General features: G+C 45.3%; 1 protein-coding gene and 1 long non-coding RNA gene across 5 annotated transcripts in view; one reads left to right on the top strand and one right to left on the bottom strand.

Annotated features, from left to right (window-relative positions):
* Window positions 1–3,141: 3,141 nt before the first annotated feature.
* The window catches only part of ARHGEF6 (Rac/Cdc42 guanine nucleotide exchange factor 6), a 96,601-nt gene continuing 73,795 nt past the window's right edge, over window positions 3,142–25,947 (bottom strand). For 2 of the 4 annotated variants that reach the window (XM_073885664.1, XM_073885666.1), the window contains 13 exons: window positions 24,768–24,906; window positions 22,375–22,434; window positions 20,359–20,505; window positions 17,441–17,527; window positions 16,582–16,660; window positions 15,643–15,785; window positions 14,442–14,579; window positions 12,839–12,859; window positions 11,630–11,723; window positions 10,280–10,369; window positions 8,381–8,480; window positions 6,680–6,734; window positions 3,142–5,585 (listed from right to left, as the gene is read on the bottom strand). In XM_073885664.1, coding sequence (XP_073741765.1) covers window positions 5,445–5,585; window positions 6,680–6,734; window positions 8,381–8,480; window positions 10,280–10,369; window positions 11,630–11,723; window positions 12,839–12,859; window positions 14,442–14,579; window positions 15,643–15,785; window positions 16,582–16,660; window positions 17,441–17,527; window positions 20,359–20,505; window positions 22,375–22,434; window positions 24,768–24,906 — 1,294 coding nt within the window. In that variant the 3' untranslated portion in view covers window positions 3,142–5,444. The remainder of the gene's footprint in view (window positions 5,586–6,679; window positions 6,735–8,380; window positions 8,481–10,279; window positions 10,370–11,629; window positions 11,724–12,838; window positions 12,860–14,441; window positions 14,580–15,642; window positions 15,786–16,581; window positions 16,661–17,440; window positions 17,528–20,358; window positions 20,506–22,374; window positions 22,435–24,767; window positions 24,907–25,947) is intronic. The other 2 variants (XM_025861568.2, XM_073885665.1) reach the window with 2 other exon arrangements.
* LOC112815532 (uncharacterized) lies at window positions 20,500–24,971 on the top strand. Its single transcript, XR_003206007.2, has 3 exons — window positions 20,500–22,195; window positions 22,950–23,235; window positions 24,226–24,971. It is a non-coding gene; the product is annotated as an uncharacterized lncRNA (long non-coding RNA).

The following is a 25,947-nucleotide window of genomic DNA, read 5'->3' on the forward strand; positions in this document are numbered from 1 at the left end:
TATCTTTCTCATCATCAACATTTTCCCCTTTAGCATCCGAGAGTCATTTTTGCCTGAAATCAGTCTTTAGTATGATGGTTGCAAAATAATGATTTTCCAACTCTGGGGTTCCTTCCACATTTACCAGTCAACACTCAGCATGGTCCTATAAACAAGAGCTTTCCCTTTCTCCCCACTTACTTATTTATCGGCATGGACTCATAGATTTCTACTTTTTTCAATGTTTTCTAATTCATTACTATCCTTATTTTGGTGCTCAAATTTACCTTTATTTGGCCAGTGGGAGCCTCTTCAAGTTGGCCCCTGTGTCCTTGACATGTGGCCCTGTCAGATTCTTTTCTTAGCATTCTGGTACTTTCTGGCACAACAAGATGTCCCAGGCTCATCTTATACCTTCCCTGCTTCAGCCATAGAATCAGCCATTTCTCCAAGGAGCTCTGATTCCTTTCAGTACAGAGTATAAGTGTTTAGAAACCAAGTTCTGGGTACTAACTGTGTTCCTTGCTATTAGGGTGTCACTGCTCCTAGGAAATTATATATATATATATATATATATATATATATATATATATATATACACACACACACTAATAACTATAAATATATATATTCATACACACTCACACAAAAGCTGTCAGAGTTAGCAAATAAAAATTCTGGATACCCAGTTATATTTGAATTTCAGGTCAACATTGAAAAACTTAGTATAAATATATCCCATGCAATATTTGGGACATGATCTATACCAAAACAGTATTTGTTGCATCGCTGAAATTCAATTTTTTTAAGTAAGCTCTACACCCAACGTGGGGTTTGGACCCAAGACCCCAAGATCAAGAGTTGCAGGCTCTACTGGCTGAGCCAGCCAGGCACCCCAGCTGAAATTCAAATTTAACTGAGCATCTTGTATTTTATCTGGCAATCCTAATACATACAAACATTCATAGTACATACATATAAATGTACACATACACACGCAGAGACACACATATATACAATGCATTTTAGAAATCATGAGTTCACATCGATACTTGAGCTAACTCTAAATGGAAGGGAAAGAATTTTGCTTGATGGACAGGGATGGGAAAAGGATTTTAGGCAGGGCAAAAGGCCTATTACAGGACTTAAGAGAAATTCATGGAGATTAAGTTTTACTGTGTGGTGGGGAGTAGCAAGAGATTAAATTTTTAAACAGATGAATGACACGGGCCCCTTAGGTAAGCATGCTACTGGCACCGAAAAGGACAGACTAGAGAAGGTGGCACAAGAGGCAAGGAGACACATTAGTCTGAGGGAGAGATGACAAGTGCCAAAAACAGGTGATGGCCAGGAGGACGGAGAGGAATTCAGGAGCTACAACGGTGTTAAAAATGTTAAGACTGGATGACTAGACTTATAAAGGGTTAATGTATAAATTTATACAGGGTTGAGGGAGAGGATGGAGCAGAGGATAATGCCCATTTTCCTGACTGGGGCAACTAAGTGGCCAGGAGTGCTGTTCACTGGGATGGGAGACATTGGAGGAGCAGATCTGGGAATAAAAATGAGGAGTCCAGTTTTGGACATGTTGAGTTTGAGGTGCTGTAGGACAGCCAAGTTGAGACTGTCCAGGAAGTAGCTGCATCCATGGGTCTGGAGCTCAGGAGAAAGATCGGGATGGAAAACTATGGACATGGGAATCACCTGCATTTTGATCAATGAAGTTACAGGAGTAGACGAGGTTGTCCAGGAAGAGGCCATAGAAAGGAAGAGAAGAAGAAAAGTGTTGAGGATCAGCAAATGTTCAAGGGACAGGCAAAGGAGGTGGAGCCAGCAAAGAAGACAGGGGTGGTCAGAAAAGTTGAATAAATGTCAGAAAAGTTGGGATCAGGAAAGCCAAGGAAGGAGAGATTTATCAAGGAGGCGAGGGTCAAATAATGTGGAGATGTCAAGATAGGAATTGAAAAGTGTTCCCCGGATTCTTCAATTAACAGCTCATTAGTGACTACTTCACGAGAGTAGGTGGCTGAGGTAGTAGCCTACTTAGCAGGTGCCAAGTACAGAGGAGAAAGCGTGGTGGAAAGAGCGCGGATCCCAGAGGTGGACAGACCAGGGTTTCGAATCCCAGCTCCACACATACTAGCATCTTGTTCAACATCTGTGCCTCTGTTCCTTTGTAAGATGGGGCTAACCAACACCTCATAGGGTGGTTGTGAGGGTTTCGTGAGCTCAACCATATAAAACACTTGGGATAGAGCCTAGCACATGGAGGTGTGATATTGTATCTAATGCTTCAGAGTAGGAAACCTAAACTGCCAAAGGCATCCCAAGCAGCAACGTAATACTCAGTGCCTACAAAATTGTTGGCAACAGAAGTGGAAGTCAGGGGGCTTCCATTGGACTAATGGCTTCAAGGTCATTTTATTGTAGCTGTGACCCAAATCTAGTTCAGGAAGCTTCTGCTCCACCACCGCTGCCGTGACAATCTCCCACGCACAAAGCTGTGTGGACACATTGGAAGCTAGAGTACGGAAGCCACAAACACATCTCTGGAACTGCCCGCCAGCCACCAAGCCCAGGAAGATGCCCTCTGCCTAACGTGAGCCTTCCAAACATCGTGCAAAGGCATCTCATTGGCAGAACTGAAAATGTATCAGAACCCATATTGTATAGAGAACCCTAGCTGCAAGGGAGTCTGAGATAGGTCTTTTTTTTTTTTTCTTTTCTTTTCTTTAGGCTTCCAAGGAGAAACACAAAAAGGGTAGGAAGGGATGCTGAGTAACAACAGATAATATCCAGCACATCTGTCTCGAGGTGGAGCAAATATTTTCATCTTGACAGCTGACACCAGCATTCCAACTGTGGTCAAAATGTAGGCTGTCACTGGTTGACAAAATCCTGATACCAGACAGAAAATGGTGTACAAACAGTCCATAGGTTGGGACCGGAAGGACAGGGGTGGAGAAATTAAGGAAGGTTCTGTCTTGTGGCATGAATTATCACTGTAAAGTGGGGAGCAAATATCACCTGCCCTGACGGAAACAGGTGGAAGGCCAGGGCACCCGATGAGAGCAGACGGCTAATGAGTACATGGGGGAGGAAGCTGCCACCGTGTGAGAAATCCTTCTGCACACTGGCTAGCAAAGAAAACACGGGACTTAGTTTATAAAGCATTGTTATTCTTATTTATTGAAAATGTCCATTTTAAAAGTCTTCAAAATAAAAACAAGTTAGAAAATTTGAGCTTGTGTAAGAAGAGACATGACAGAAGAGGAAGTAAAAAGCCTCTAAGGGCAGCAGTTTAATTACAGGGTAACAGGAACCCACTTACAGAGTGTTGTAAACAACACAACTATGGAGACACTGCTCTCGGTTTAACATGGCTTCATTTCCTTTATATTACTGCTTAATATGTGAGCGCGGACACCACTCTGAGTACCGAGGGCCTCTCCTCAGAAGGGCCAAGTTCCAAAAACATGCATATGTACACGTTGCTTTAAAATAAAGACCTTTCAATATTATAAGCAATCCTATACCTTATCGACTATTTTGTAATCACAAAAATGTTCCCTATGGATGTAGTTTGCACATTTACTGCAAGGCATTGATTAACCACAGGCGGGGCAGATGCTCAGATCTGTGTGGTTGTTGTTAATTTTTAGGTGAAGGACGGAGTATCTAAGCTGTTGGGCTTAAAAACAGAACTACGGCCATTTCCAGAAATCTTCTTCACTCTTGAGCTTCCAAAGATGGCTGCGTGTGGTTGGCTGATGGCAGACTGTGGAATCATCCCCTTCCTGTGGGGAGTTCTTCCTGTGCAGCAAACAGTCAGCAGCCCTGTACCGTGTAGCTATGGGAACTTGAGACCCCCCCCAGTACTAGAAAGAAAAAGAGCTTAGCAAGCTGGGGGATTCAAGCTTCAAGTGTGGTTTCTAAACACCATTTGCAAAACCCACATGTATAGGCACCCATCAAATGTATCTGGTAGACAACCTTGACCAGTCCATTGGCCCTTTGCCTCTCTTTCCAGTGATCTACCCCACCTGCCCAATTGCACCTGTCTTGGGGAGAGAAAGGGGCAGGTTGCACTGCTCTGTCCTGGAGCCTTGTGCCGACTTTCATTTGTGCTGAATTTGGATGTGTTTTGTTCTTCTGGGACCCTCTTCTAAACCTGGTTTACCACAGTTCTAATTTTGGAGACACTTACAAAGGTGATTGTTTGATTCAATGAGCAATGTTAGTAGACCAGTTCCAAATACTGAGCTTCGCTAGCAACCAGCACACGACCACTAGAGGGGTCCTTTCTTTCTGGATACACAAACTGGACCAACAGCACATTTCTGCAAATAATGCTTCAAGTTCTACTCAAAGAGGCTGATGAATATTACAGCTTCTCACTGCATACCTGGGAAAGCGATAAAGTGAATTAAAGCGGTCTACTAGGACACAATATCTCCTCAATGCAGATTGTTTTGAAGGATGAGAAGTCCCATGTTGAATATGCAATGTAGATGAAGTAACTGCTCACAGTCTATATTTTCAAAAAGTAAGCAAAGCGCACACATACTAGTTTACACACCGCTTCATACGGTTGGCTGAAAGCACTGGGGAAATAGAAAACTTACACACGAGGCAGATGGTTAGGGGGGAAAACCTATCATGCACTGGGCAGGGATGGTCAACTCTGCGGCTAAAGGGGAAGATTGTCTAGTGCAATTTGCTAATGGGTCTGGTACTGGCAGGGGTGACCGGAGCTTCTGCCCCATAGAGTTAAAATGTAAACCCACATAAAAGGAATAAGGGTGCTACTGTTTTCTTGGCCTTGTAGACAACACAGGGCAGTAATTAAAATAAAAAGTGTGCATTGAGGGGTGGCACATGATAGTCAGGGCAGGGTGGCTGGGTCACTGGGCAAATGTGCTAGTCTTCCATTCACCCTACCCTAGTCATAGCTCAAGGAGCTTTGCCCTCCTTAAACTGGGTACTGAGGGGCTTCCAGATACAAGAAAGCATGAAAGAAAAAGTCAAGTTCACATTTACTAAGCCATGGCCAGCCACTGTGATATGGCAGCCAGCCCCAAAAGAGTGACGGGACGGGGCGGGGCAGGGAGGAGGGTAATGGCTGGTGAAGAGGCACTATGAATTGAAGGCCATCTGAAGACCGTTTAAGTCATTTGCCTATACTAGTTGTCCTTTTCTTATTAGATGGAAAAGACTCTGGGGAGACTTCCACCACCACCTCTTGCTTTTACCCCAGTCAAAAAGAAAACAACCAACCAATAACTGAATGACAACAAACACTCAAGCAAACAGAGACAGAGAAAGAGAAAGAGAGAGAGCGAGAGAGAGAGAGAGAAAGACTGACTCAGGTACAAAATAAAAACCAAGGAAGTGATCAAACAAATCATTCTGCTGGACATTTCGAGATGCCCTGGAGGCACGTGTGCCCAGCTGCACAGTGATGGTTATGGAAGAATGGAGGTCTTGCTACTGGACTCGGCCCGAATACACTCATCAGTCTGCTTCAACAGCCTCCGGACCAGCTTTTCTAGGTCCCTTCTTGATTTCAATTCTTCTTCCAGGCACTGCTTCATTCTTTTATTTTCCTATGATGGCAAAAGACTTGTTAATTCCCCAACCAAGGAGCGCCTTCCCAGGGCTCCTCCTGCTCCTCCTTTTAGCAGCCTTCACCACTGACTGTGCTTTCCTTCCTCAGGCTCCCTTCGCTCAGCTTCTAAGACAAGGCAGCCCTCTGCCTCTCTGACCCCTCTCTGGCCGAGCCTTTGCATTCTTCTTGCTTGCAGTGTAAGCGTCCTCTACGGCTCTGGCCTGGGGCCCTCTTCCAACTCAGCTCTCTTTTCACTTAGTGTCTCATCTCCTTCAACTCAACTCAGGGGCCTCCCGAGTCCTTCTGACACTTGACCTCATCTCATCTCACGAGCACTGGGTCCACAGTCCCCAGTGTCAGCTTGATATTTACAAGCACCTCAAACTCATAACGTCCTAAAATGAACTCAGTGTCTCCACCGTCACCCCAAACTTCTCTTCCTCCTGTGCCTCCTGATCTCCGTGAAGGGCACCACCCTTTCAAACTAGATACCCACGTAAGAAGCTTCATCTTCAATCCCTGGCTCTCCCTCTTAATCCCAACATCACAGCATCATTTTCCATGGGCTCTACCCCTGCGATGTGCCTTCCTTTACGTTCATTTTCCTCCCTCTGCAGCCTCAATGGCGCTGCCTCAGTTCAGGACTCCATCGTGTCTCACCCTGAGTTTTGTGATAACCTCCCAAGTGGTCTTCCAGTCTCTGTTCTCCCCCCTCCAGCCCATCCTTTCCCCCGTCACCAGGTACAGCCAGTCCCCAAACACCAGGAAGAGTGTGCATCATGGAGCACTGGATCACATCTGCAGAGGATCCCACAAATCAAGATTTACAGTTCTGTTTACACTCACACACTCAGGGATGATTTATCTTTGTTAACATTCTGTTTACAAATGTCAGAGAGCATGAAAGTTGTAACTAAGTATGGGACCCTATTGTAAACCGCTAAATAGGTATATGAGCAATCCTGAGAAATTTAAAGCCAAGACCGCGTGGTAAAATCAACAAAACCCACCATGAAGACACAAGAAAAATCCCCACCTCACTACCTTGTTCCTGTTATGTGACCCAAGAAAATGACTTTTCCATTTCATTACCTGTTTCAGTTCTTTGACCTCATCCTTCAAGGCATACACAGTGTCGACCAGACTCCTAGAACATAAATTTCAGAGATTAAGAGCTGGCACTGAAATACTATTAAGAAAAACTTAAGTATAAAAGCAGCTTTCGAGAACTACAGCTCCTGAAAAGCAGTGGACTTTCCAGCTGGTCGGGAGAGACACTGCCACGAATGGTGCTCGTGGTCCCTATTTTCAGGGGCCAACAACCGCCCGCACCCGTGGTCATTCGAATGCCATGTCATGGCACCTTTTCTCTATTGCCATCCTCCTTGGCCGCTTGCTTCCCAGCTTGGGAGAGTACAAAAAAGAGAGACTCGGGCTCATCATAAGGTTTTGATTCTTCCTTTGGGGCAGGAACGAACATCACCTAACATGTAATGTGGGGTGTCATGAGACCTGCCTATCTTATGGTATCCGGGCAATGGCACTGCTGTTCTCACCTCTCTGACCCTACATGACCCTACATGACACAAAGTCAGGGGCATTCTTCCTGGAAGATCCCATCTGTTCCAAAAGAGGATAAAGTGCCCTGGCTAAGTCATGGGACAGTTACTTCCCAGATGGCTCTCTCCCTGGACAAGAACTCTGGAGATCTGGGTTCCAGTTCGGATGCTCCCACTTACCAGTCCTCCAACCTTGGGTAACCAGTTTCTTTCTACTCCTCTCCTTGTCTTACTTTCTTCACATACAAAATGGCAATAATACCACATTCCCCGCAAGCCTCACAAAGTTGTTGTGGGGATTAATATAGCTATTATAACAATTATTATTACAACTGTTATCATTTATTGAGTGATGACCATGTGCCAGCCTTTATACTTATTCTTCCATTTAACCCTACCACAAACCTTAAAGTATTACTATCATACCCATTTATGGATGGGGAAACCGAGGCACAGAGTGGTCAAGAGGCTGGCCCCCACATCACACAGCTAACACGATGCAGAATTTGGACATGAACCAGGGCTGCTCTCTTAAGCCCAAGGGCTTTACCATTTTGCCACATCACTTCATATACCAGATGGGAAAATACATTGACGATGTCAAGCACTTTGAAATATGCTGTCCTATGCAAATTTAGGCCTGACTTCAGAAATGACTCAAGTTTAAACAAATGAATTATTTGGCTACTTTGTGTTTATTTTATGAGCCCATATGTACTTAACCTGATTTTTCCCCCATTGGGTCACCCTCACTAGTGTGCAAAGGTAGACCGGGAACATTATTTCCCTGAGCCTCAACTTCAATAGAAGTGGTGAAAGTAATGCTTATCTCGCTGGGTTTCTGTAGGATTCTAAATAGGTCAAGTATGTAAAAGTCCAGGGTTTGACTCAGTAAATGCGAGAAGCAACCCTCTGGCCATGGAAACTGGTGCTGTCGCCTTCCCAAGTGCCACCTAGACCCATCTGGAGTGCTATTCTTGCATACCCTAGAGCACCTTCCCATGTGGGGGAGCCACTGTGCAGAGAGTTCCACCCGCTCTGCCTCCCCTCCCCACTTCCCCTTGTTGGGGGGCAGCCCTCCCACAGCTCCCAACTGCATGAGAGCAAACAGGGCTATATTCCCAGAGAAGGAGGGACTGTCCTTCAGTGCAGGCTTTGCAAGAGATGCACTGCCCTGCTGGAACCTTCTTTCCAGCTCCCAGACAAATCAGAAAAGGTAGCCCGCTCTACTCACTTTTCTTCGATGATAGTCTGGCCATTGCTCCTGGTTTCTTCAATGATGAGTTTCTCCTCCTCGGGGAGTAAGACTTGTGGGAGCGAATCTTTGCGTGCACCTACAAACAAGGGTTGTGAGGGGAGAGTTACCCGAGACTGCTCTAGGTGTTGGTCCCTTCTACTATTGTCACTGAGGGGTCCTTGTTGATGGCACATTGCTGCCTTGCACCCAGAGAGCAGTCATCCAACATTTGCTGACTAAATCTTCCTGACGTGAGAAAATAGACAAATACATTGATTCAATTTTGGCCAGGGTGGGGGGCATTTTGTCAGTGAAGTCCATTCCAGTCGAAGGTGGAGCAGGGGTTGGGCGTTACCGCATCAGCACAAAGACATGGGCGTGTTTATGGCTCTGCTCAGACTCTCTCCAGGCTCTGGGGATGGAAGAGGTGACAGAACAGACAAGGGACCGGACCAAAGAGCTCTCCTGCACCTCCAACCTCCCCCTCACTTCTGGATCCTTCCTCTTGGAGTTCGAGCCCTTAATCTTGAATCTTCAAGTTGTGTGCACTCACTGCCTCCCCCTTGCTGAGGGGGTGGTGTCTCTGCCTTCCACAGGGCCCAGCACTAAGTAGGCAGCAGACTGACAAACTGCCTGGTTAAATGCACTCAGTTCCCCAGGAAACAGGACTTCTGGCTGGAGAGAGGGACAGAGAATGGGAGGCCTCCATGATGCTAGACATTTGCCACATGTCAGGGGCAGGCTAGGCAGGAGGGGTGGAAACGTGACTCTCGAGGCCAGAACACTGCCTCCACCTCCTACAGATCTGCGGACACTGTTGATGTGAAGAGAGCAGGTTCAGGGAGCAGATGAGGTCATGTTTTGTATGAGGGATGCTTCTTCTGGTGTCTCCCTGTCCCCCTCTCTTTCCTAGTTTTCACGCCCCAAACTGCTCTCACATTCCATTCCTGCCTCCTTGAAACTTGTTCTCAGAGCCAGGATCTGTCTATGAAGCAGAACATAGGACAGTCCTCTCTTCACGGTCAAATGTGTGAAGTCTGACATCAAATGTTTTCCTCACGCCAGCCTTGGGGACATGTTACTTTGAAGGCATCGGTCAAGGCCATCCGCCCAAGTGATCCCCACCCCTACTCAAGTGATTGGTCATTAGCTGTCCAACAGGGAGCGTTACGGAGAACTCACTTCTTCTGCAGATGCAAACACCTTGCACCAGGTCTCCTGAATGTCTATAATCACAGCAGACAAGACAGAACTGATGCGACCTGGTTTTTTAAAAAGCTCAAGGAGCAATCAGAAAAACCTCATCTGGCTTTCAGTTTGTAGCCTGAAAGGTGCTGGGAGGTGGGGCGGGGGGTGCCCTTTGCTGGTAGCTCCCTGTAAACTGCACACATTCCAAACGGCCCCTGCTGAGCAGCTACATTTCCAGATTTTCAGAGCAACTTTGAAACCTGAGCTGGGTGAAGCACTGTTCACTTAAATATGCAGCTGATCAAAGATAGTATTGTGACTTCCTTTCCAAATCTGCCTATGAGAAGAGATTAGCATCAGTTCACAGACACAGGAACTCTCTGGGCTCTTTAATTCCTAACTAGTGCTCGTGAAGGTATCCGTATACTTCAAAGGAGAAGGACTTTAAAAAAAAAAAAAATCTTTTTTTTTTTTTTCTCATTTCTATCACCTCCAACTTTTTTACTCTTGCGTCTCTCTTTCTCTCTGGGTGAAAAGAAACAGCGGGTAAACAAACCGCCTGGCAGCTCAAAGCACCTTATCGGAAAGATGCAGTTCTGAAGCACTCCTCTGCACCCGGTCACCTGCTTTTCTCTTTTTTCAAAGAGGCGCTGAGCAGTCAAAAAGAAATAGCATTCATTAGAGAAAGTGGTTTGGGAGGGAACCTACTTGAGCCGTGGCCTTGTTGAAAATTTGCGCTGGTGCAGTAGGCTTCGATCACTTTAAGGATCTGCGCATCTTCTTCCAGAGCAGCAGTACCTGTCGGATTTAAGGAATAAGGACTTTGCAGAGACAGATCTGCCTCTGGACCCTCGAGATGACGCGGCGCACTCCGCTGCTGGGGGCTGGCTTCCCTGACTGGAAAGCCTCCTTCGGCCGCTTTCTTTCCATTTTTCTTTGCTGAGGAAATCTTTTCATCGTTTGGGGGCTTCTACTAAGACTCCAAGGGGCCACAATGACCGCAGCGGGCGTGGCCCTAGCCTCAGTTCTCAGCCAAAACACACCACAACCTGCCTCCCCTCCAAATTGTAAGGCTCCCCTTCTCTAGGAAGCTTTCCCCCATAGACCTCACCCATTTTTTCCAAGCAGCCAGCAGAGTCATTGATTCTCCCTTCCTCCCTCTCCCTCTCCAACTCGTTCTGGAAGGGATTGGGGGATGGAACCCTGCTAGAGGGCTGATGTGCGCACCCAGGGGTGGGCTGGGCTATGCAGAAGCTGGAGTCCGGCAAAGATTTCTCCAGACTGTATTTTTGACTGAGACACTGAGGAGGCATCCCTTACTCCTTCACGTGTGTCCCAAAGTAACTCGGTCCCAGCCATAGAGGCCAATGCGCACATATGGACTGGCCAACCGACTCTGCTGTCCGCCTGGGAATCAAGCCGTTTCTACACGGCAGCAGGCTGATACCTTGGCTAACTGGGAACGTCACTGAGCATTAAATTTCCAGAAGGATTTCAGCCTTCAGGTCTGTTTAGTCTATCTCAGTAGCGGAAAACATCTTGGGCATCAGAAACTAAGGGACAGAAAATGTATCCATAGCAAACGTGGCCCTTCAGTGGCTCTCAACCAGGCGGGGCAAAATCTTCAACGCGAAGATCATATGGAGGGTGTTTGGCTCAGATCACATGAAGTGCAGTGGGAGGCAGCTCGTTCAAAAAGCTTAGAGGTGACCAAACCCTAGAATGCATGCGTTTTTCTTTGTGTAACAGGTGATACAGAGGACAAGCTGCTCTCATCATCTGCTTTCAACAAAATTCTTCTGCTAGCTCATCCATAACTGACCGTCAAAAAGTATAAAACACATGGCGCCTGGGTGGCTCAGTCGTTAAGCGTCTTGCCTTCGGCTCAGGTCATGATCCCAGGGTCCTGGGATCGAGCCCCACATCGGGCTCCCTGCTCGGTGGGAAGCCTGCTTCTCCCTCTCCCACTCCCCCTGCTTGTGTTCCCGCTCTCGCTGTGTCTCTCTCTGTCAAATAAATAAATAATATCTCTTTTAAAAAAAAGTATAAAACACATACTTTTCCGAATCACATATTCCTCCTCCGATGGCTTTCTTTCCGTCTTTCTTTTGTGAAGAAACTTCTTCATTGTTTTGGGGCTCTTACTAGACTCCTGTAAGGATAGAGGTTTCTTTATGAATTAGAATTCTCCCCCTGAAAACAAATTGAAAAGAGCAAATGAAATTAAACCGAATGGCTCTCTCTTATTTTGACAGTTTCCAGAGTGCATCAAAATTTAATAACATACACCAAAAAAATGGCTCCAATAAACTCTAAAAGGTTACATAAAACAGAGGCAATGACATTGTCCTCTCAATTGCCATAGGGACAGGTGCCATCTGTAGTGAAAGCAGTGGGTGTTGATCCTCGGGAAATAACCGTATTCCTAACGTGGTTTACAGTCCTCACTGATACAGTTTTAAGGGAATTAGGTAACAACTGTAGTACATACTGCTTTTCAAAGAGCTTCAAAACGGTTTAAATACATTTTCCTTAGCAACAGTCCCCCAAAGAAGAATATTAATTTCCATTTGTCAGATGGGAAAATTTAGGCAGAGGGACTGAATACTTTCCCTGAAGTCAGGGAGCAGAGCCAAATGAGGGATCTCTGGATAAATAACTCGGGGTCAAGAGTCACGGGTGTAGACCCAAGCTTAAATATACATATATAAAGCCATATTTTTAATTAGGTGATTAAAGAGCCATGAATTATTGAATTTTCTTTTGCCGTCTGAATAACCAGTGCCCATTATCAAGTATCCAAGTAAACGGATTAGAATCTTAGACCCTGGTGACCATTCTTCTCCCAATCTCCCATGCGATGCATATACGTGATGTATGGATAATAATTAGTACCTCAAAATATACGGAACAAAGAATTTAATTTCTTCCACTTAGCCACAGTGACCCACTTAGACTTACTTGAAAACAGACAGACATGGAAAACTCACATGTGACAAAAAGAACAGGAAAAAGAGCATTAAAAAACACACACACACACAAAGGAAAACGGGCATTTTTAGGGCATCTAAGACGATGTTTTCAAATGTATTTCACAAGAGCCTGCTTTTTTGAAGAAAGTACTTACATGTCAGATTTGCATCTTCATATTTTAGCCACCAGTTAGAACAAGGGACAAAACAAGCATAAAGGAAAGCTTCATTCATCAAAGGTTACAGCACAGCATTATGATGTCACTGTAAGCCAAAGATATTGTTCTACCCTTACCTTTAAGATATAAGACATCCTCTAAAGTGAATATGTAAAGAAAGAGAAGATGAGCGTGAGAGGTCGATGGTTATAATGACCAAATCCATTTATCAATAATTCTAAAACAACATTTGAAATGTTAGTGTTATCATCAATTACACAGAAAGAATATCATCATGTTTCCCACATTAGTCTCAGATGCAATATCATCATGCAAAAGCCCAAGGAATACAGTTCCGTGTGGAATAACAAATACTGAAAATAACCGAAATACACACTATGCAGTAAGAATATATTAATAACTCTCTTCTCCCAGTGGAAACAACATGATCATGCCTTAGTTTTAATGGATTAGTTCTGTGAAGGATTAAGTCAACTTTACCCTTCAAGGCTCACCTGCATTTGAACTTAGTAACTGACAATTACAAAATATCCATCGTTAAAAAGGGGACCCAGGTAACTATGATGTGGCACTCCTGGTTTACATAATCAGAGAAGAAAAGTGGATGCCTGCGGGTATCACTGGTCGATTTCCAAAGCAAACCTGTGGGACTATTTCCTGGCCCAATTCTGGACAGAGGTACATAATAAGGATTCTGCTCGAGCATTATTTCTCCTGTCGTGCCCAGCTGAAATGATCAAAAAATCCTCCGGTGTCCAAAGACTGTTTTATTTTTACTGCACTCGGAGTTGGAGGCAACAATTAATCAAAACAGCAGCACGGTGTTTGAGATCGGGACAAACTTAAAATTGAGCTAAATCTGTGTCAGGCATCAAAACACACGTTCGAAATAGAAATATATGCTGTCTTTGCCCCCTAATTCTAAGACGCACCTCATAACTGTCACGGACTTAAACCTTCACTCGGTAAGACCTAGGTAAAGAACAGTTCCTAATAAATGAGGCTCTTTACTGAAAGCTGAAACGATGAGAAACAGCTTAGGGGAAAAAAAAAATAAAAACACTGGATGGAAAAAGTAACACTCCACAATCACAGGAGCTAGTAGTGACTGACATTTCCTGACTGCAACTTTCAGGAAAAAATAGAAAGAAACTTCAAGTGCCCACACTACCCAAATATCCAATGCCCTCTAAGGTTGTTGCCTAAAAGCCTCTACTTAAAAGACATTCTTTTCATTAAATTCTTTTCCCTTCCCAACTGCAACAAAAAGTCCAGGCCCTCATAGTTCAGACTCATGGCCTGGTCCCATAAGACTTTCCTGGTTTGGCTTAATAGATCAAAATGATCCAAAAATGCAGAATTGGGTCTGCTTGGGTGGAAATTCGGGTCGAATGAAGTGGCTCTTGTTTGAGACGTGTGGACGTGATTATCAAAGGGTACAACTGTCTTGTCATCAGAAAGGTGAAGCAGAGGCACTTTAGGAGGGGACCAGGGAACTCAGGCAGTGCACATAAACCCTGTGGATATTTGATAAATATCTGCACAGGGACACTGGGGAAACGGGAAATTAAAAAATAAGAAATCCCTGAGTCTAACAATTCACAAGTGACTGACATCTATCCCCTAGCATAAATTCTAGCACATTCCCACAGAATTATCTGTAATGAGCTATGAAATGAGCTTGTCAGAAGCATTTTATACCATAGGTAGCAAAATTACCTCTTTATAACCTAGTGCTGCTGATGGTCTAAGTGGAGGTGCAGGTCGTAGACAACTTAAACTCCACGGTTTTATAATTTGAGGAGGTTCCAGGGGTCCTCGGGGCTGTCCAGTAGAGCTAAAAGACTGGGAAAATGTCTGATGAGATGTTGGCAATCTGCCATTTGAACCCAACCTTGGGCCACACGGCAAGAGAACAGCAACAGTGTCATTGGATCAGCAAAGCCAGCCATAGAAAAGGAAAGGTGGGCAAACAAAAGTCTCCAGTTTGAGAACTGGCACTTTCCAGGCCAGCTTACGGGGTCTCTAAGGAACAGCACCACATTGACTCAACATCCTAGGATCCTAGCTTCCCTCTCTCTTCTGGAATTTCACTCAAGCCAGGGGTGGCTTTCCTTTAGAAGAGAGGAAAGCGGAGTCAACATTGAATGTGTTCAGTCATGCACTGGGCGCTCGACTAGGTGCCAAAATAGGTTATTTCAGTGGAACGACCAAAGAGGAACCTCAGCAAAGCAAAGTAACTAGCTGGCGACTGACAAAGCCAAGATTTGAACTCAGGTCTGATGCCAAAGCCCTCGTTCTTCCCACCACAGCACACAGTGCCTGAGACCGGAGTTTTGGCATCACCGGTTTGAGTGTTGACAGACGACACGGCAATCTTTGCTCTCACTCAACAAGTACGGTAAAATCTCATTGATTCCAATTCCAGGAATTCCAAAGTTGTGATAACTCGGAAGAAGGCAACGCTGCAAGTTTACCCTCGAAGGTGACCTAGTGAATGTGGTAGCATCAGTGAGACTGCATGGCGGGGCTTAAGTCCTGGGGAAGGGAAACTCTGTGTTTTGACTCAGCACACAATGAGTAGGAGACTAACGGGCGCTAAATAAAATGAATTTTGTGTATCACTGAAATATCTTAGTGGGACTTGTGATGAGAAAAACTTTGCCGGCAGTTGGGGCAGGGGAGTCCCTTAATACTGTCAAACAGAAGTGCACACCTCTCGGTACACCTTTGTCTTAATTTGGATGGGCCGCCCTCCACAACAAGAAATCAGAATTCGTGAGGTTTTACTGTACTTTGAAGCCTACAAATATAGACGAGCTGAAGACTAAGGGCATGCTCACTGCTTCTCGTAAGTCCTCTGCAGGCAGGTCTGACGAGAGCCTCAACAATCCCCGGACAGCGCGAGTAGACCACTTACGGAATGACCGCTGCAAGATGATGATGAGGTCTTGGATAACGAACTGCAGGAGGCGGGCCCCCGGATCAGTCTGCAGAGCTGCTCCAGCCACTCCTGCAAGTCCTGGTTGCTGCTGCAGTGGATCACGATTCTCTCCACGTTACCTGCATCGCCCACCGGGGAGCATTTGGAAACAAGAGCGAGCAGAAGCCTGAGCTCGCCTCCTTCATAAACAGACTCGACGCAACTAAGACTCGGGTGTCTGTTTTTAAGGAGGGTTCACACCTACGTGCTAACCCTGTGGAAACGTCTATGTTGGGGACAGGTCATGAAGTCAGGAAATAAATACCTGTATCTGATTTCTAAAACTGTCCTTGACTTCTACTGCTTACAGAATCTGAGGAAAGTAGTCTAAAACTTTAAACAAACTCACAGGGCAAAAAGTGAAGGACAGAGCCATCTCGTCCACAGAGAATACCGTAGTGCCTCAGACACTATTCAAAGTTGAACCAACATCTAATTTGGGCTCCCTACTGGGGAAGAAGGGGGTAAGGCCCCGGGGCCAACATCCCAGCGTCAGCCACTGTGCCGTGTCTGTGGAAAACGTGGAAATCACACAGGCCTGGCAAAAGGGACCCCAGGCCGAAAGGTCAGGCCTGGCATTTTGCTTGGTTTGTGCATTTACATCAGTCCGTTTTGTTATTTCTGAGGCCCAACAGTGGCTGTCTTAGGCAAGAAGAGATTGAAACTAATGGCAAAGCCGAGGCTTCTGAGTGGCCAGGAGACTGTGTTCTATCGCTGGGCCCTAATTATCTCAGGAGAGCTAACATACTATGCTGTGCCCAGGTAAAGCTCACTCATAGCCTTATCACAGAAAATAATGGCATTTATTTATTCAAATCCCACCTCGTCTCAAAAAGGATTTCAAGTAGCTACTTGAAAAAAGAGAAAATTACCTACCTGTGATTTCAAATGTGTTGTCATTCCCTTCGATTTCATCTAATCTAGTCACCACCATTCCTGCTACTGGTATTTTTCCCTATCAGAAAAAGAACATTCCCGTTAATTCTGTGGTTATATGCACGCCTGCTTATGTCTATTAGATTTTTCTGACCCTCTCAGGAATCCCTGCTGAATGACGGCTAGACAGATTTCTCTGGCCTGTCAACAGAGAGTATGTTTCCCTGCTTTCAGTTTTAATTAGACAAGAAAGCAAGGGGGAAATATGGGTTGTGTTTTGCTAACGCGCCCTAAACCATACGGTGGAGATTTACAAACAGCTTACTTTTTTCTAACACATTTGCAGGAGACTCAGTCAACAAAGTAAAGACTCAAAAAAAAAAAAAAAAGTCCAATTTTACGAAAATTAGTAATTGCTCTACCAGGCTGAAGGAAGTTTAACTTCCTAAGGAGTTTCACGACTTGCACCTCAGAACCCCAAATGATGTGATATGACTGCGACTAGACAGTCCCAGGAGTGGGTCCCAGCTTTATAGTTTCTCAGCAATAATGATACGAGATGAGCCCGTGAAACATGGCTGCTGATTTATCCGGTTGCAGACTTAGAGTTCTATTTAAACATTCATAACCTAGCTCACAACCAGAGCAGTGGACATTGAAGATAAACTCATTACAGCAGTATAAAGGTTTCTGATCTAAGGAACATCTGTTCTTATAAGCCGTTTAATTACAACAAAGGGTCAGAACACTCTGTGTTCTCTGGCTGGAGCTTTTAATGCCATAGTGGAAATATTGCATCTGGATGGAAACCTGTTTTCATTCTGGGTCCTGCTATTTGCTTTATATGAAATCTACTAACCTGATAGATAAAGCCACTCATCCGAGGACTTGCAGATAACATTATCAAGACACTTGAGAACAACAGGAGGTACCGCTCCTCTTTTTCCTAAAGTGAAATGAAACATGCTAAGCGGAGAACAGAAATTGGACATTTTATTTGTTAAGAATTTCAGGAGTCACTGTTGTGTAACCCAGAGCTTGTGAGGCAACGAAACATGAACAGTGACCTTTTAAGAAAGATACCCAACCTCAAAGCACCAAACTAGCTGAATTTTGCTTTGAAAGGAGTACAAACCCATGGTTTATCTCTCTTCTTCCTCTACAAAACAGTTAGGTGCAAATAACCATGCTTGGTTCCCAAGTACGCACGCCTGAGACGTCACAGGGTTCATGCCAAGGCACAAGGCTCTGGGGTCACAAAATGAAAATGATTTTACTTTAAAAAGGAGCAAAACAGAAGGGGCTTTCAGGCCATAGGAAGTTTCCTATGCTCTAGCATGTGTATTAAATTCTCATTCATAAAATTACTTTTACTCGGTAAGAATAAGATAACTATCATACCCATGTAATGGGAAGAAGTAAATACTTTTTGAAAATGGCATGAAAGGAAATTTCACACAGGAGGGCTTCTCTGAACCCCTTAAACAGATAGGCGATTAGTAGGTGCAAAAAAATTCTGTTCCGCTTACATGCCCAGCCATGTTAGGTGCAATGATCCTTATGCCTCTCTCCATCTCCTTCCTTGCACTTGAGAAGGGCAATCCTTCGAGGCTCACTCTTCTACCAAGTTCTCTGCAGCCTCTCACATCTTTCTCTTGCTTGGTTTCCTTCTGCAGACACTTCATCTCTTCCTTCTCCTTCCAGCAGCCTCTCCTGCTTAGCTAGTTTCTTCTCTTTTGCCCTTACCATCCGCCCATCCCCTGTCCCTCACTGGCCCCCACGGCTCCTTCTTCGTAACACAGGCCTGCCTCGCTGTGTTGCGCTTCGCAGATGCTGCCTTTTTTACGACTGAAGGTCTGTGCCAACCCTGCGTGGAGCAAGTCTACAGGCACCATTTTTTCCAACAGGCACCATTTTTCCAGCAGCATTTGCTCACTTCGCATCTCTGTCACGTTTTGGTAATTCTTGCCATATTTCAAGCTTTTTCACTATTACTGTATTTGTTCTGGTGATCAGTGATTATGACTCACTGAAGGCTCCGATGATGGTTAGCATTTTTTAGCAATGAAGTATTTTTGATGGAGGTATGTACTGTGTTGAGACATAACGCTATTGCCCGCTTAATAAACTACAGTACAGCGTACAGAAAACTCTCACATGCACCGCGAGACCGAGAACTTGATTTGACTCACTTCAGTGTGCTGTTGGCTTTGTGGCGGGGCTCTGGAACCGGACCTCCAGTGTCTCCCAGGTATGCCAGGACCCCGTGCCTTGACGTTCTCTTGCCAAATTACTTGCTCCCTTCATTTTTCTCCCCATTGATTCCTTCCTAACTGCGGCCCCACTGCCCTCTGGAAGTCATCAATAACTGCCTTCTAGCGAAATCCAATGGCTTCTTCTTGCTCTCCATACTCCTTGACCTCTGACCCTTCGGCAGCACTCAGCCGGCTGACCACTTTCCGTCACCCCTCCCTCCTGGGGTTTCCATAACAACACGCTCCCCCAATTCTCTGGGTCGGGCTCTTCCAGGTACTAGCTCCTCCTCCCTCCACCCGAGAGGTTTATCCCAAAGGTGTGAAAGACTAATAGTTAGACTCGCGGCCACATTAACCTTCCCCAGGGTATCTGCATCTTAAATGAGATTGCTTGTTAACCCCAAGTCATGAATCTCTGACAGAGACCTGTCAGGGACTATAGGGAGATGTTTTGGGATGGGGAAGGCAATTCTAACACCCAATAAATCATACCAGGTGACATAAGCAACCTTCCTCCCCTGCTCTGCCCCCTTCCTAAAAGACACAATCCATCTTCAGCCTTCCGTGCCTCTCTCTGGATATTTTCTTCCTAGGAAGGCACATCTGTCAGGAACAGCTAAATCTCTGCCTCCAGCTCTGCCCTCCCACCCACGTTTCTCTACCTTAGTAACAGCCGCCTACAAGACCTCTCCACCTGGAGACCTACGGCTGGTTACCTGCAAGTGAACAGGTCTAACATGACGCCATCATCTCCAGCCCACAGGTCACCGCTTCCTCTCCACTTGCCCTCCTAACCGGGCTCAGATTTGCCCCCTGCAGTTGTATTTTCTCCTCCACCACCTTCGTCGGCGCGGGGGGGGGGGGGTGCTTTTCACTTTGCAACCCAGCTGGTCCTTCTGTGGCCAGCCCCCTCCCCTCCAGTTTCCCTGAGGCCCGTGCCTGTCCGATTGAAGCATCATCAACTCCCCCTTCGCGGTGTGGATTTGAACAGCTCTTGCCCGATGCCTGGGGTTCTCAAAACCCGACCTCCGTCTCTTTCCCTCTCCCAGCACGCTTCCTCTGCTCCTGACCGACGGGCTTCCCCACTGTCCCGTGGCAAAAGGCCATGCTCCTGTTCTCTCCTGAGATAAGAATGGCCTCTACCTTACAAAATCCTCGCCTTTCTTCTTTGTGGCCCTCCTCCTCCAGGCCCAGCTCCATAAGGTCTTCTTGCTCTCCCCCTTCTCCGAACCTCTGCGGAATCCACTGTGGAGATCTGCACAACCTACCCTGACTACTTGGGTCTGTTCGCTAGTTGCAGCTTGTGTTTCGACCTGTTTGCAAGGCATTCCTTGAAGGCAGGGATCACCGCGGGTTCTCTCCGCCTATCTCCTGCAGCACCTAGTAGAGTGCCGGGCAAGGAAGAGCTGCTCAGTTTCTTTGAACGTTCAAGCACCTGACCTTGACGGAGAGACAAGTCAAAGAAGAAAAACAGGAAAGAGGAAAGATGGAAGCAATGGCACTGAGGTCTGAAACGTCTTACCTCGCACGTTCCATGCTGCACCATTACTTGTGACATAAACAGCACATTTCCCAAGGTTTTAATACTCTCTCCTTCCCAGGCCTGAATAGGCTCAGAAAGTATCTGCAACTCCAGCTGTTTTCTCTTTCTTAGGTCTTGGCACTGCCCCTACAGAACCAAAGCAGAACATAATGGGCTAGGAATTCTTGCAAAACAGACCCAAATCAAGACCAAAGTGAGATGAAGTTTTGGACTTTCAGATTTCCAGAGTCCCTATTCCTCAGCATGATGTGTCCCCAACAGACAGAAAGATCCACCATCCTAACTCTCTAGCCAAAGGTTTTGTGAGCAAGAGCTACTTTTGCCAGAACATCAAGATAAAGTGGTAGCAGGGGCCATGCATTTGTTTCGTTATAAGATTGATTTGATTCACTGTGGCACAGCCCTATACTTTAGGGACTAGTAGTAGATTGGTATGGGGAAAAAATACTAAATTAATTTTTGTTCCTAAAAGAACTGTGAAAAAGAGATACAACTGAATTTTATGCATACAAACTGAAAATACAAGCCAGGAAACAGTATGTGGGATATGAATACGATATATATAAATATCACTGCTTCAGAAAGCATGAAGTTATTTCTTAGAGTAATTTAACAGTATTCATTCCAAGTTGAATATGAAAATGAGCATATGGTTAGTTATGTTACTGTTTCCAAATAAATGTCATAGTTTTTTGGGGTGTGTTTTCTATAAAATCTCTGCTGCCCCTTTTAGCTATATGGCAACTGGAAGACATCAGTTCACTCTACACACATTTTTGAAGCATCTATACTGGGAATAAATATACTATGACCATCAAAGCAAGCTTCGCAACATGGAAAATGGTCAGAAAGACCTATTATTTTTTTAAAAAGGAATGTTACATTCAATTTACAGAGGACAAAATAAAGGGGACACAAAGAGTCATAAATGCCATGGCTGTCAGTTGGGCCGTTCAATTAGGCTGAGCCATGTAACTGTTTTTGACCTATGACAATAGCAATTTTAACCTAATACCTCACTCTGGTTTTCAACTTGCTGTTTACCTGTGGACACATCAGGTACTGATCTTCCGACAGCAATAAAAATGAGGTGATGGTGAATGTCCCATCACAAGCTTATAGCAAGAATCAATAACTAACCATGGATCGATCCCAACTACTTGGAATGCTACAGAAATGTCTAAAATGAAGCTAAACTTGGGGTGCCTGGGTGGCACAGCTGGTTAAGTACCCGACTCTGGGTTTTGGCTCAGGTCATGATCTCGGGGTCGTGAGATTGAGCCCCACATCCAGCTCCGTGCTCAGTGCAGAGTCTGCTTGAGATTCTCTCTCCTTCTCCCTCTGCCCCTCCCGCTTGTGCTCTCTCTCAGACAAATAAATAAATCTTTTAAAAAAGGAAGCTAAACTTAATCAATCACCCAAAGTAACACTATCTTTTCTCCTAAAATGCCACCAAGTGGTTTTACATCAGTGGGTTCAAGAAGACATTAACCATCACGCTCAAGATACAAGATTACAGGTAGCTTTGATAGCAATCTATATAAAGCAATTGCACTTTGGTAGGTTTTCTCCTTTTAGATTTGACGAAGGATTTCTTTTTCATATGCAAAGAATAAACTCACACCTTTTGGCATAAACAGATGAATCCAGTATCGATGCCAATCAGTGACTGACAAGCTACGCAGACATAAGGTGAACGACATGGGGGTAAAGACAAAGAGACAAAAGGAAACCCCCCACCTACACAGCAATGCTTAATGTGGCAGAGACTTCAAATGTGAGTGCTTTATGCCCGCAGCCTGGCAACCTTTCGTAGGTAAGCATGGTTTTTTTGGAAGACAAAATTAAATGAAGCAATCACTGCGATACTCTTGCTAAAGCTTATTGTTTCCATTCTAAAGACCTTTGCATGAGGAAAGAAACGTTACACACAAGTCACTCTCTTAGGAACAAAGCATACAAAACGGAGAATTATAATTTGAGAGCATCACCTACCATGAGAGTTTTGAATGCTATGATTGCTTTCAGAATATCCTGATGATCTGGATGCGTATCCTATTAAAGGAATACATTGTAAAACAATATTAAAGGAGAACAGATCAGCCGTTGTCAGGGGTCGGGGTGGGAGGAGGCTGTGGCCGCAAGAGACGGGAAATCTGAGAGGGTGATGGAACCGTCCTGCATGCCCATCACTGCGGTGGTCACAGGAATCTACACACGTGATAAAAGCCACAGCACTGCACGCCAAAAGTAGGAAGTCCATTTTACTGTAGGCAATAATTTAAAGATCACAAAATAAGACAGCACTTGAGCATTTGGCATCTCAGCGCCTCCAGTGACCAGGTGACCAAGAAACGAAGACAGCTGGTGGCGCTTCATGGATTTGGCAACAACATCCTAGATGTGGTTCCTGAGACTTTAGATAATAACTAACTGGCAGTTGGGGGCCATCATCAGGCCATGTTGTTAATAAATGACAAGAGGTAGGGAACTGTGGGAACCGAGTGGTGGGTAGAGAAAAATCAATCCCGTTTCACTTTCCTTCACAATCCTTCATTTTCCCTCTGCAGGCTCAACATGGCAGGTGGGAACAAAATTCCAGGTTTCATACCATTGTGCTCCTTTGTAAGCCATGGTAGTACCTATGGTCTGCAATTCCATGGTACTTATGACCCCAGCAAGCGGACAGGTTCAAGAACGGCTTTGAGGAATCCTTACGTCCATGACTGCTCATGAAGGGAAAGGGGAGATTCTTGCGGAGGCTGTAGACCTGATGTGGGGGTAAGATGTCTACCTGACCTCTGGGATTCAGCTGGAATAACGGAAGGACAAAGTCTGCTGCTCCACCAGCCTTCGGTAAGAAAACACAGAGCCGAACGGACCCACGTCAGGAGAAAGCATCTCAGCGGACGGCGAACTAGCGCTGAGGGAGGGTGTGGGTTAGCTGATGGTGGGAAATGGAAGGCAGGAGTGTAGATGGGCTCCAATTCAAGGAAGCCCAAGATAGAGGGTCCAGGCAGTGGGGGCGTGGGGGCGCATCTGGGGCTTCTCCGCCTCTAACTGAGTGTGTATTAGTACTCCAGCATTGAGCCCTAACAGAAACTGAGGCCACTGGTTTCTGGGTTTTTGCGATAAGCAAGGAGGGGCAAACCTCAAACGGTTCGGCAAACTGATTTAGCTTTTGGAAAGGCATCCAGAGGTCAACACCTTCCCAAGCCCTAACTGAAATTTCATTCCGGCAGGCTTTACTCACTAGCTCCCCACTGCCTCCAGCTTTCCGGCAGGTCAAATAACCTGAGAATGTGGTTTTGCTCAGAGGACGTGCTTTCAATCCTTACAAATGCTGACAAGACCGGCAGCGTGCAACCTTTTTCTTTAAAGATAATCAAACCCTTTAAAACCTCAAAACCTTTCCCCAGACACAGGAAGAGCAACTAGGGTAAACGCAGCCTCCCTCAGAGGGCCCTCCTCTCCCACCCACACCTCAAACACCCACGCTCGATGGCGCAAGGACGACTCTAGAAGCTATCCCTGTTGATTGGTTTTTAATAAAAGGATCGGGCCTCTTGCTGAAACAGTATTCCATGATCAGACCTTGTTGCCAGTCAACTCTAAGTTGATAAACACAAATGTGAGGGAACTTTGATGTAGGTCCATGGACACAAACACAGATCAACTAATACTGGACCCATTTATGAATCTTTAAGGAAATTCCAGAATGTTCCAGCATAATCCAGAGTCAGAAAGCTCAATGATCACAGGGCCCTCAAGATATTTATCCCTGTCTGTAGTGAAAGTGATATCTATATTTTCTATTGTTTTGCTTTGTTTATCTCCCCAAATCAGGTTGGTTCATATACCAGAACAACAGAAGATCTTGGTCAATTTTGACTGAACCACCATCTACAGAGGAGGAAAACCTAAGTCAGCCTGAGAAAAGCAGCAGCACCGAGGCTGGGAGGGAAAATGATCATGAACATTTAGTAGTAAAGGGAAAAAAAATTAATGACTCTGTGAATTGATAGAGGTGTGAATTAACTTGCTCATGGTAATCACTTCACAATCTCTACATATATTCAGCCATCCCATTGTACACCTAAAAAAATCACATTGTACAACCTAAACGTATACAGTTTTTGTTTGTCAATCACACCCCAATACAAGTGGAAAAAATAAATAAGTAAAAATAAAAAAATCTTCGGTGGGGGGAAGAATGCCCCCTTTTTATTTCGCTGCATTAAGAGGGAAACTAGAAGCCCAGCAAGAGAGAAGACTGGATCAAGTAAAATGCGAAACCAAGGCTTTTTCTGAATTCCTTAGTGAGGTTAGTCTGGAGGGAGACTGGCTGCTTCTTCCAGAGCAGAGGCCCATACCTTGCCTTCCCTTACCTCCATATGCCGTTCCAACTCTTGCAAGAGAGTAACATACTTTTCCAGTCGCATGAATGGTTTGCTGAGGCTGGTTGTTAAAATGAGGATACCTGGGCTGGATGCACCTTGACTTTCCATGAACTGTTCCAGATCATCACTAGCAAAAAAACGACCGCAGTTTTGTTACTGCTTCGTGTTCCAAGTAAAGAATTATCAACCAAATTATTGATTTATTATTAGAAGAATATTATTTTCCTGTACTTTGCACAATATAAAACCGAACAGAAATGAGTTTCATTAATCCAAATGCCGTCCAATTCACGCCAACTCCATTCAGTAAACCTTTACTGAGTTCCTGCTATGCAATCAGCCTTGTGTCCAGCACTGGGGCTACTGTGGTGAGCCAGATGCTCAGGATCCCCAGCTTCCTCTGCTCGTACAACAATCCTTTATTGACATCTACTAAGTAACAGGCTCTGGTCTCTGCTGGGGGATACAGCAGTGAACAAAACAAAAATCCCTGCCCTTACGAAGACTGCCCTGACGGACATGGGACATACAGTCTACCAGATGGCCCCAACGTATGGTTTTAGTCACTTCAAACGTTCTAGTTATTGGCTGGTCAATTGCCGAGGGTAGCAACTCACCGCATACTCCCTATCACCGGGCACCCACTTGTAATGTTCAGAATCAAGTTCAAAACTCAGATAGCTGCATGTGTGTCTGACTAACCACAGAGTCACTTAGCCTAGGATCTGAAACCAGTGCAGCAGGGCTACACAGACAGTTCTATAAGGCGGCAGCTTGGTTAAAAGAAAAAGACTATTCATATGTCATGAATTCTACCCTATAAGCTTGTGCTTCTTCTTTCTTCCTTTTTGCACCGTCTGGCTTGTCTCCTTTCCAGCAACGTGATACCGAGTCCTGGGGCTGCAAGCTCATTTTAATATTCATTTGTGCAAGGACCCCCACTGTCTACGGGGATGGCATGTTCTGAAACTTCTGCTTCTACCTTGGCCCCTTTTGCCTCCGTGCTTGCCCGTGCATATCCAATCAGTCTCAAGTTTATTCCTTTCCATTTGCACTGCCACTGCCTCAGTTCAGACCTTTATCTCTTCCCATCTGGTTCACTCCAAGAGTCCAACTGGTCTCCTGGCTCCCGGGCTTTTTGGCTTCCCAGCCATCCTGCAGACCACGG

This window comes from Callorhinus ursinus, unplaced genomic scaffold, assembly GCF_003265705.2.
Source record: "Callorhinus ursinus isolate GAN/ISIS: 27379988/994484 unplaced genomic scaffold, GSC_fseal_2.0 scaffold64, whole genome shotgun sequence".
Classification (NCBI taxonomy): Eukaryota; Metazoa; Chordata; class Mammalia; order Carnivora; family Otariidae; genus Callorhinus; species Callorhinus ursinus.